This window comes from Mandrillus leucophaeus, unplaced genomic scaffold (genome assembly GCF_000951045.1).
Source record: "Mandrillus leucophaeus isolate KB7577 unplaced genomic scaffold, Mleu.le_1.0 Scaffold455, whole genome shotgun sequence".
NCBI lineage: Eukaryota > Metazoa > Chordata > Mammalia > Primates > Cercopithecidae > Mandrillus > Mandrillus leucophaeus.
Window position 1 is genome coordinate 427,844 of NW_012104865.1, and position 12,053 is coordinate 439,896.

The 12,053-nt window shown below is 34.6% G+C and overlaps 1 protein-coding gene across 1 annotated transcript in view; it reads left to right on the forward strand.

Annotated features, from left to right (window-relative positions):
• The window catches only part of OTOGL (otogelin-like), a 166,363-nt gene that overhangs the window by 98,937 nt on the left and 55,373 nt on the right, over positions 1-12,053 (forward strand). The window contains exons 30-33 of the mRNA XM_011994393.1: positions 2,438-2,594; positions 3,264-3,290; positions 7,524-7,691; positions 9,372-9,650. Of these exons, the coding sequence (XP_011849783.1) occupies positions 2,438-2,594; positions 3,264-3,290; positions 7,524-7,691; positions 9,372-9,650 (631 nt within the window). The remainder of the gene's footprint in view (positions 1-2,437; positions 2,595-3,263; positions 3,291-7,523; positions 7,692-9,371; positions 9,651-12,053) is intronic.

Consider the following 12,053-nt stretch of genomic DNA (forward strand, 5'->3'; position numbering starts at 1 on the left):
TCCTTCCTTCCTTCCTTCCTTCCTTCCTTCCTTCCTTCCTTCCTTCCTTCCTTTCTTCCTTCCTTCATTCCTTCTTTCTTTTTCTGATGGAGTCTTGCTCTGTCATCCAGGCTGGAGTGCAGTAGCATGATCTTGACTCACTACAACCTCTGCCTCCTCGGTTCAAGCGATTCTCCTGCCTCAGTCTCCCAAGTAGCTGGGATTATAGATGTGTGCCACCATGCTCAGCTAATTTTTGTATTTTTAGTAGAGGCGGAGTCTCATCATGTTGGCCAGGCTGGTGTGGAACTCCTGACCTCAGATGATCTGCCCACCTCTGCCTCCCAAAAGACTGGGATTACAGGCATGAGCCATTGCGCCTGGCAGATATTTTCTTGAAATGTGTGAAATGAGTCTGTGGCTTTAAGGAAACACCTGATGGTGTCTGTTGTCTTTGATAAAATTTACTTTCAAGGAAAATTAGAGTTTTGTAAAAGTTAGATCCACCCCTGCTAGCTTATAAGGTTTTTGATACTTAATGAGTTTTTTGATGATCTAGATGATGATATTAACAAACGTGACTTGTAGCTATTGTATATAATCAAATGCATCAACATTTTGAAGATATGCACGGGTCCATAAATTTTCCACATGACCAATGCATGATGTTACAAAATCATGCAAAAGTAAAAGATCCATTCAAAGGGCAAAATATAAAAATAATTTTAACATAGCAAAGTTAAAGTTTATTGATGTGGTTTTAGATTTCACATTGCAATGGCCTTTTTGAAAATGATTTTTTTTGAGTTTTGATATAGTGTCAAAGAATATCACAATTACCTGAAAAAGATATTAAAGTACTCCTTTGTTTCCAACTAAATATATGTGTGGAACTGAATTTTCTTCATCTACTTCAACGCAAACCCAAACAAGACAAAAACATTATGATAGACCAGATGAAGAAGCAGATATGAGAATCCAGCTGTGTGCTATTAAGCCACACATTAAAGAGATTTGCAAAAATGTAAAACAGTGAACTCTTTTCACTATTTCTCGGCATGTATAAGCATTTTTCACTAAAACCATGTTATTCATGTAAACATATAATGTCTATTGTTATTTTTAAATGTCTCATTTTTAATGTCTAATAGAGTAAACATTGGTAGATATAATCCCATAAACAAAATCTCCTTGGGGATCTCGGTGATTTTTTTAAGAGTGTAAAGGGATTCTGAGACAGAAAAGTTTGAGGGCTGCCGTATTAGAGCCACATAGGTAGACTAGAGTCTTGTTTATAGAAAGGGTTGCTTTTGAGACTTTTCATAGTTTCCAAGGATCACATCTGCTTGACAAGAAATATTGTGTCAAGTCTGGAGTCCTGAACCACGGAGCCTGCTGGTTCTTTTTCACTTGAAAAGAAAAGTTAACCCATGAACTGACCTAAAAAATAAAATACAGCTCAGTGACAGCAAACTGTGCTTCTTTTTCTTTTCTTTTCTTTCTTTTTTAATTTTTTTTTGAGATGGTGTGGCCAGACTTGATGTCTGCTCATTATAACCACCTTTTGGGTTCAAGCGGTTCTCCTGCCTCAGTCTCCCACAGCTGAGACTACAGGACGTGCCACCATGCTCAGCTAATTTTTGTATTTTTAATAGAGACAAGGTTTTGCCATGTTGGCCACTTGAGAACTCCTGATCTCAAGTGATCCACCTGCTTCGGTCTCCCAAAGTGCAGGGATTACTGGCATGAGCTACAGCTCCCAGCCCCTTGCTTTTTTTTTTTTTTTTTTTTTTTTTGAGACAGAGTCTCGCTCTGTCGCTCAGGGTGGAGTGCAATAGTGCAAGGGCGCGATCTCGGCTCAGTGCAACTTCCGCCTCCCGAGTTCAACGGATTCTCCTGCCTCAGCTTCCTGAGTCTCTTGCTCCTTTTTTAATGCATTGTCAGTATATTAAATTTTGTCATCTACTTAAATATAATGCAAATAAAATAAATAAATTAAGTAAATAGAATAAGTTGTTTTTAAAGATTGCTATTACCATTAATAGCCATTAGGATGTTGCATAAGCGGGGGCAAAAAAGAAAGGAAAGAAGGAAGAAAGATACAAAATTATATAAGATTACAATTGGAAGCAGAAGATGCCCTTATTTTAACGCCATGTGATTACGTCAGTAATGAAAGAAGCTTCCAAAAATTAATCTGTTATATTGCCAATGTTGAAGTTTTATGTATTTATTAATCTTATTATTTCCTTTGCTAGTTCTTTGATGTGACATTTTCCTAATACATTTTTTTCTCCTTTGGGCAATAAAGAAGTTTGAAATAAAGAGAACTCTCTAGGTGGCAGTGTTAAGCTGATAATATGAAACTTTGAAAACACATAATCTTCTTTTAGAGGGTTGACTTTAAATCATAATCAGTATCTATTAAAATTAAGTAATCTTTCACCTCATGTTTCAGATTGATGTTACTTCTTTTGCCAAAAATTGCCATGAGGATACATGTAACTGTAATCTTGGTGGGGACTGTGAGTGTCTGTGCACTAGTATAGCCGCATATGCATACAAGTGTTGTCAGGAAGGAATATCAATTCATTGGAGATCATCTACTGTTTGTTGTGAGTACCCTACTTAGAACATCATTATGTAGAGAACTGATAAATAAATACATATTAATTGTTGATTTATCTTAGAAATAATGCCAGGAAACTCATGGAAATAGAATTAAATTAAAATGATGAAATTTTATATTCCTTTGACAGTCATAAATTATAGAATACCGAAAGGACTTATAAAAAGAAATTGTGAGATAATATTTTGTTCTGTGTTTGATTGCTGTCATTGCACCATTTGAAATATAAATTATTTAAATACCATCCTTAGAGAAATTGTTTATGACTTTATTTCTTTTATGCCTATGAAGTTTCATTGTTCTGATGATAAACATACTTTTAAAAAATCACCTTGAATTTGCTTCCAGATTTGACTCTTTAAACTTTTAATTTACTTGTGTAGGTGGTAAGACATCTGAACAAACTTACAATTTGAACACTTTCAGTTGAGATTTCTAAATTGGCAGATATATTTTCCTATTTTAAAACAATTATATGAAATTTAATTACAGCACATCACTTAAAGAATGTTCTTTGCTCAGAAAAAGTTCCTAAATAATACCATTCTATATTCTTTCACATAGTTATTGATAAATGTATAGCCATATCTTGCCCACATTCAGGTAAGTGATTGGCTTCTTAAATAGTTTAATATTTATTCTTTTTTTCTTTTAGCACTTGATTGTGAATACTACAATGAAGGTATGTGACATTCAAATTAAAAATATCACTATAGTATTCTATTAGGTGTATTTTCAGGTTAAAAGTTTTTGAACAACTTATGCTGTGAACAAATTATAAATAGTTCACAACTATATAATGCCATAAAAGCTTTTAAGTTTTAAAATTTTCAAAAATTTCTAAGTATCTGTGTTAAGATTTATTTCCTAAAAACTAAAATAGTGTGTAAATTAAGTTCTCAGAATTTAGGAGGCCCTCAGTACAGTTTTGGAATGACATGAATGAATGGATGGGTGAAGTTAGTTAATTTTTTAGATAAAAAGGATGAAAGATCTATAACAAAGGCATACCTTTACCATTATTTATAAATGTAAACATTGTTCAAATGTTTTTTACAATTTTATCTTATTTTTAAATTGAGAAATATAATTGTATATATTTATTGGGTACAATGTAGTGTTTTGATACATGTACACATTGTGGAATGATCAAATCAGGCTAATTAGCATATCCATCACCTACAATATTTACCATTTCTTTGTGGTGAGAACATTTGAAATTTTTTCTTTTAGCTCTTCATTCTTTAAAAAGCAAGAAATTCTATCATTTGCAACAACATGGATGAACCTAGGGAACATTATGCTAAGTGAAATAAGTCAGGCACAGTGAGACAAATACCATATGATTTCACTTATTTGCGAAATCCAAAAAAGTTGAATTTTTAGAAGTAGAGAATGGAACTGTGGTTACCGGAGGCTAGTGGTGGGGAAGTGGACAGGGAAAGGGCAGATGTTGGTTAAAGGGCACAAAGTTTCAGCTAGATGGGAGGAATAAGTTCTGTTATCAATTACACAGTGTGGTGACTACAGTCACATTTTTCTTACGTTGTGGAAATCAAAGAAACAAAGTCTAAATGCACTGACATAAGAAATAATGTAAGGAATTTAATTTGCCATGATTGCAGGCAAAAATCATTCTTTACACATTACCAGAATGAGAACTTATTGATACAATAATAATGAAAATCTCCAGGTCTGAGCAAACATCCAGATTTGCAATAAGAAATCTGAGAGATGCTGCTGTCTAAAACTAAGGTATAGATGTAAGAAGAGACAGAGAATTATGTTTTTAGTGAAAATACTTGAAGATAGCAGAATTCGAGTCTTTTTGCAAAACTATTTAATGAGGAAGGCACAGGCCTCAAAACGTAATTCAGACAAGTAAAGTGATCTAGGGAAGTATCCATTTTGTCAGTAACTGGGCAAACTCTGGATCCATGATGGATGTGTCAGTTAGAATAATAGTTACAGGAAATCTGGGCCAAGCAACCAATCTGAGGCACTTCAGGTGGCTTATTGGAGAAATTTGTCAGCTAGATAATTTCAGAGAAATAGAGATAATGATTAAAAAGAAAATTGGCATTTTTGATTTTAGTTGTATTTGTTACATTTATAGAAGTTTGATAGAGGAGGCAAATTCAACTTTAAAAAATATCTGTGGTAGTTAAAGAAAATCTAACTAAAAATATGTCCTGTTCAAGATTGTGAAGAGACTGCCATACACGTACATGCATACACACACACACACACACACACAAACACTCACATCAATCTTTGGATTCCATAATTAAAATGTGATTTATTGCCTATTAACAATAACAGAAGCTTTTGTTGTGTTAACTGCTTTCTCTAGATCCTATAATTTAAACTTCAAAATATGTTATTATTTTATTTTATTATCAGCATTTTGCTATTATCAACACTTTCAGAGGAAATTGAAGCAGAGAGAGATTAAATAGCTTTGCCAAATTCACTTAGCCAAAATGTGGCAAATTGGGATTTGTAAACAATTTGCTTCAGGGCCAGTGAGCATGACCTCCATGCTACATGGCCTACTGTATGGTTAATACATCCTAGTGTAGGGATGATCACCGCACATTGTCATCACAGGTTCTACATAATGTACACAGACAACACTCTGAGAAAATGCTCCAATAACTTCCTCACTCAGAGATTCCTGTCTCACTCAGTTCTGTTATGACAGTCTCCATCTGTGCCTTTGTATTTTCTGGCATTTCTTCTGCAGACTTGTGTACCCAGAAGCAGAATTTTCCATGCATATTGAATCTCTTTACCTCTTGCTACTTGCTACATTTTGCTCTCTGTTAACAAGCCTGCAGTACCTCTAGTGATGGTTCATTCTTCTAATGTGTTACAGAATCCTTCAAACCTGTTCTTCTAGTTTCATTTGTAATACTGTATTGATAATATCAGAGCATGAACATGGGGCATTTGGCCTTTGTGAGACACTGATTGGCTCAGTGGAGTGGCAGATGAATAAATTTCCTATGATCAGAGTAATAGGGAAAGGCATCAATGTGCCAAGGGGAGTTAGAATTTGTAAAAGCAATGCAACAGTGATAGACGTTGAAGGGGAATATAAAATTGTGATGATTGTGGAAAGTGATAATGAATAGAAAATGATTTTAAATGGTTATTCTTAATTTGTTTCATCCCAAATAAATTTCACAGCCCTTGTAAATTTACCTAGTCCTTTTTGGGCATTTATAGCTGGCATATTTCTCCCTTTATTTATTTGTTACATCCCAGACACTATGTAATAACATACTTATAAGATACTTATAATATTTAAAGCACATACATAAATAAATAATTGTGATTCTGTAGGAAGAATTCTAAAAAGTAGTAGAAGAATTCAAAGGTTATTGCTGAGATTATTTCAATAATTCTTAGCACAATGATTCTATATAATATCTTTGTGTTCATTTATACGATTTTTACTAAAAATGTAAAGCTTGCATTTGAAATGCTATTTCTGTAAGTGAGGGAGAACTTCAATTTCCTACTAAAAATTGTTACATGAGTTTTAAGTTCAGAGTAATTTTATTAGATAGGATATGCTCATTTCTGTTTTTAAAGAATCACTGCAGGAAATGATTGCTTTCAGTAGATGGTGGAATTGTACTTCTCCCTGCCTAAAATTAATGATAAGATCAATGACTTTTGTCTCCCAGTTGCTGGCGAAAATAGTCCAGAATCAAGCTACCAATTAACTAAGAGTCAATTCAAAAGCTTTAGGCTTTTATACAAACAGATTTCTCAGATGGCAATTGTCTCTTCAGGTTGCTGTATTAAGGGGCATGTGCAGCAGGGGAGAGGTTTGGTTTTGCTCTCCTTCTCCTTTCTCATTCTTATGTTGAATATTCATAAGGGTGCTTCAAGTCCTCAAGTTGTAATTGTATACACATCTTCTCCATTTTGAATTGTATCTCATTATAATTCACTTATCTTATTATTTGTATATTATTCACATATTTGTACAAATCTACATATTTATACTTTGAAGTATTTTTGCATCTTGGAGGTTTGTGTCACTTTCCTCTTGTCCATGCTAGAAAGTTAGCCATTACCGGGTAGAGACTATTGCTGTAATTTTCTTTGGTCCTCATGTATTTTGGCTTATGGAGAAACACTGCATTTGTAACATTTGTAACTGCGATGGTGAGTCTCCTGCAGCCAGGTTAAGAAAAATTGTCCACTGTTTCTGCTCGGCTCCACCTTGATGTGGGGGCAAAGCTGTTTCAGGTTTCTATCTCTATACAGGGTACCAAAGTCCCTAGTGAAGCTCTTTTCCTCATCGTTTAGAAGGGTCCCCAGCTGCTCAATGTGTCCCAGATGATGGGTCAGTGAGGAGAGTACACCTGAAAATAGTGTATCCTCTCAGTCTTTTTGTTCTTCTCCTGGTCTTTATGGTGGAAATTTTGGTTCTCCTTCCCCTTTCCTAATTGGAAGACTTCTCATCCCTCCAATGCAATTATCCTTTCCCCTTTATTTAGGCCTGGTCTTAAGTCCTTAAGGGGAAGAAAGTCTTGCCTTTACATTCTTTGAATCTTTTTTCTCGTTCTTCAGCATGTGCTGAGTTAAATTGGCTTTGAGACAAAAATGAGAGAAAAGGGAAAGTAAAATACACCGAGAGCAGTAAGGTTAAACTTTTATGAAACAACCGATCACATGTATATCAACATTTTACATAACCCACAACACAAACATATACATATACATCATTATGTATATACATCATTATTTTTGAAGAATTTAGTTATTTTATTAGTGATAAATTTCTAATTGCTCAATATTTTTAAGTATTTTGTTATTAAAACATTTCTTTGAAATGACAGATTGAAATTTTAAAAATCTGTGCCAATTTATAATTCTCATATTTGTACTTAACTAGGACTTGGAGAAGGACCATATATGCTGGCAAGCTATGGGCAGAGTGGCCTTGTTCTGGGGGTCAATATGACCAGCAGAAGCGTTTTCTCTTTGCCAAGAAGCAGTGTTCATACCAATTTATTTTTTTATTTTATGATCACTCCAGGCCTTTTCAAAGAGAAGGTATCATGTAAGTATAATTGAAAATAAGAGTTTAGCTTTCCATTTACATTTTAAGATTTAGCCACTCAGTAAATATTAATTGAGAATCTAATATGTTCATGGCATTTTTAAAAAGTGCTCTAAGGGATATGACATAAAATATAACATTGGCACAAAAGCCAGCTTTCTCTTTTGTATACAAAATCATTTCTTTGTTTATTTATTGGCATATATATGTTAGAATGACAATTGTTTGAGTTTTTGGTGTTAAATAAAATATAGCTAAAATTTTCTTAATATTAGTCACAGAACTTAGTTTGATGTTTTTGAAAAACCATCCACTGATTCTTAACATTTGAAAGGTTTTAATGCCCCCAAAAGTAAAAGTAAATTGTGAATTGATACCAAAGAAGTTCTATATGAAGAACATAAATCAGAGTGTAGACAGTCATTGTGACAGTCTGTTATTCTATTATCCTTAACTGCCTTGTCTGTCCTGGTTCCTGAACATGTCCTCAGTGCCCTGAACCTAGTCCTACTTTTACTGGTTTGAACCTGCAGGTCTGTACTGATTGTATCCACCTGGCACCTGTTCTGATTGGTGGTAGTTTCCCTTCTGATCCAGTGATGTTCAGTCTACTTGGAACCATGCATGACATGTTGTATCAGCTTAGGAATTTATTTGTTGGATGAACATCAGACTTAACTTTCGCTTGTTCTGAGAATGCTCACAATTCTCCGGTTAGAATAAATTATTTCTTTCCTGTAAAAAGAACTCTTTTAGTTCTGAAAACACCTATCACCATCAAGTTCTAAATTATGTTGGTTACATTTTTTTTCTCATATAAAAATTTATTTTATTATTCTTGGCATCTTTTGGTGCTCAGCAGAACTTAAATTTTACAACATGATAAATGCCTTTGAAACCATATTGAATTTGAGAGAACTCTTCATTTTACAATTTGTAATAACTAATGGTTTCACTAGAAAAAATCCAAATGATGTTTAAGAAAATCAGCCTAAAATCATCTCAATTTAAAAACCTTTATTTCATGAGTTTTACAAATATAAGGTAAATGTTCAGAGCTCTAGCTAAAAAAAGGTGATAATTCTTCAATGCTTTGTAAAGCCCAATTGCCCATTAGCCATTTGATCATCTTTTGGGAAATTGACAATAATGTTGGATAAATAGTCCCTTTTTGGTGCAGTAAACTCTCTTTCAAGAACATTTGCTCATTAAGAGAGCCCAGTGATACTGAAATGCAGTTACGTCCCTAAATTCATCTATTTCTCTATTCCCTTTTTTATCATCCAATTTAGCCGTTTGTAGATTTTGTACATTTGTAAATGTTAAAGCTTGCAAACACAAATGTATGTCCAATTAATCGTTCAGTTTCTTGTATAAAATTGTACATTCTGGAGTCTTCATTGACATTTATTTTTTCCCCCAAGGACAAATTATTTAAAAGACAGAAGTTACCAAAGACTGATTTTTTTTTTTCTTTTTAGTGATATCACTGTTATTCACTGAATTTAAAGTACTACTTTTTTTCTTCTTTCAGGCATCTCCTAATTTATTCTGAAATATTAGTGATCAGCCCTATGTTTGGCAATTGTGCAGTAGTATTTTGTTTATAAGTACATTTTGCGATACCAATGTTGATGATCTTCCTTCTTCTGAGAATCTACACTGTTCTATGTTTTACAGCATTGGCACTTGTTTCCTTGGAATCTGCTGAAAGGCCAAACTACTTTCTCTATGTCCATGACAGTGATACTCTTAGCTTGGAGCTGTGGGAGGCAAATTCAGCCTTTCATCGGAGAGCAACATTTTTCCACCATCAGGGCCTCTGGATTCCTGGTTACAGTGCATTTGAATTATACAGCAAGAAAGGTTTTTTCATCACATTCACAGGTGCTAGTGTCAAAGCATCAAAATATGATGATTCTGAAGAATTTAAACATTTAAGTAGCTTCAGCATAGAAGGTATGTTTCCTGAGATGTCCAAAAAGAGAACAAATAGGTAATTTATATTAGGCAGAATATTTATGTCTTTAATTTAAAAACCATTCTTACTGTATATAAGCAGATGGTTTTAGGACCTTAAGTAAGTTTCTTAACCTCTATACCCCCTAGTTTACTGAACTATAAAATTGGAGAAATAATAATACCCACTTTATAGGGTTATTGTGAGTGTTGAATAAGTTGATGTACATTGCTTAGAACAATCCTAAATAACCTGATTTATTATTATTACCCCAATTATTACTACCAGTGCTGTCTGGACATTGGAATCAGGGCCCACTCATGTGGCATTGTTGTCTAATGTTTGTATCTACTTTTTCTTTCCTAGAAGGCAAATTCTTGTTAATCTGATTCTTAGTGATAAGGACAATATGTTTATCTCTGTCAGTTGGATACAGGGTATCTGTTTCCATTGACCTCTAGAAGATTTATCTAGTTCAGCAGAAGCCTAATCTTACTTCTAGAGAGCCTTTGAGGTCTATAGCTATTGAATTTTCTGAAGTGAGCTTTACTTCTTTATGCAATGTTTAAAAGTCATGCTTTATTTTCAAAATCCAGGAGGTTGATATCTATCTTGAGTCTCCCCAAGAAATTGTTTCATCCTTGTGAGCCCTCCTAAAGCAGTTCAAGAGAGCAGTTAATTTGCCTTTTCTGTTGAGAGTATATTTCTGCAAGCCCTTCTAATAATGGATTTTAAAAAGTACAAATTGAGCTTCAAAATTTGACCTATCGAATACAGTTCCTGTATGCAAACGTTCCTAAGTCTGGCAGGAGGTTTTGTGCAAACCTAGATTCCAGAATTCTGCAAGGGTTCTTACTCTGGCAACGAGCTCAGAACAAAGCAAAAGAAGTTCTAATATCTCTGCCATTTGCATTATTAGGTGTGGTCCATACATTCTTTAGTGTGGTGACATACTCACAAAATAAGTCAGGCAAAGGAATTTTACTACTTACAGATAGACGGCAAGAATCAACAGAAGCCTAGGATTCATGGTGAGCCAGTACTCTAGGCTCAGAAAAGCCCAGGGTGAACTGAATCGTGTCTGCACATGCTCCATGTTGCACTGCAGTTGAGGGACCCTGAAAGCACTCTGCTCTGGATTTGATACTTCAGGTGCAACTGGAATCACTGAGCACACACTTTGCAGGACATCCTGTTGGGAATGGCAACAGATCCTGGATTGTTTCAGAAGATTCCTCCTTACCTCAGGATAACTCTCAGAATATTTTGCAGTTGTTTTGAGAACTGCAAGTGGGAGAGAGAAAGCAAGGAGAACCAAGGGGAGAGCTGTCCTCCTGCACTGTGCTCTTGAGAAAAGGAGCCACTGACACATCTATATAGCATTCCATAGAGTGGATGTGATTTGCTTACTTCAATTTACCTACATTTGACCTTTCCAGGCCTCTATTTCCCCTCTGCTCTAGAAATCTGTGCTCTTAGAACCAGATCTAGTAGTCCTATTTGAGGCTTAGAGAACTGTGGCACGTGGCATCATCAGAATATCAGAAGTCGATCTTTGTGGGCTTCTGAAACCTAGAAAACTCCAGGAGCCTATTGTAGTCTTGGAACCAGTCCTCTTTCAGGATGCATGGGACCAGTAACTCAAGTTCAGCAATTACTTAAGTCTTTAGATACATAGATGCTTTCCAAAAAGACTTATTTTCCTTGCTGTAATATGGAATTGAATTCTGTATCCAGAGTCCAAGAAACATACCTGCCTCCTGAATTTTCTTTCTTAAGAGGTTCTCTCGTTCAGAGATATCTTTGAACAGCTACAAAAGGACTTCTCTATGCTGTGGGAAGGGGAGAGTATTAGCAGACCTTGCAGGAGAAAAACTTCAATCAAGGAAGATTTTAGAACTGTATGCATGTATTTTTCAAATCCACCCATGTATTTTGTATTCAAAAAATACTTATCTGGTACAAGGCAATGTGCTAAGTTTTGTGAGAAAAACAACAGAATATTCTTCCTAGATTTGAGTTCATGAAATGTGTTTGGTCTTGTCATTTTTCTAATTGTTTGAACTTGCCAAGTTTCTTGGCTGCTGTGAGACTCAATTTCCTCATTTATAAATTAGAAATAATATCTACTTAATAGGGTTTTTGCAGGATAAAATAGAATACTGGACGGACAATCACTTTGCAAAAAGTAAAATTCTAAACAAGTGTTGGGTATTATGATGTGAAGACAGATGAAAACCCACTACATATATATATATATATATATATATAAAGAATGCTTTGAATTTTCCTCAGCCTCCTCCAACCCCTTGCTTTTTTAAATCTTTGGAAGATAGGTGTACATCTAGATATTTAATCTGAGCATGTAATGCTTTGATCACCAAGAAATAACAGTGTTTTTT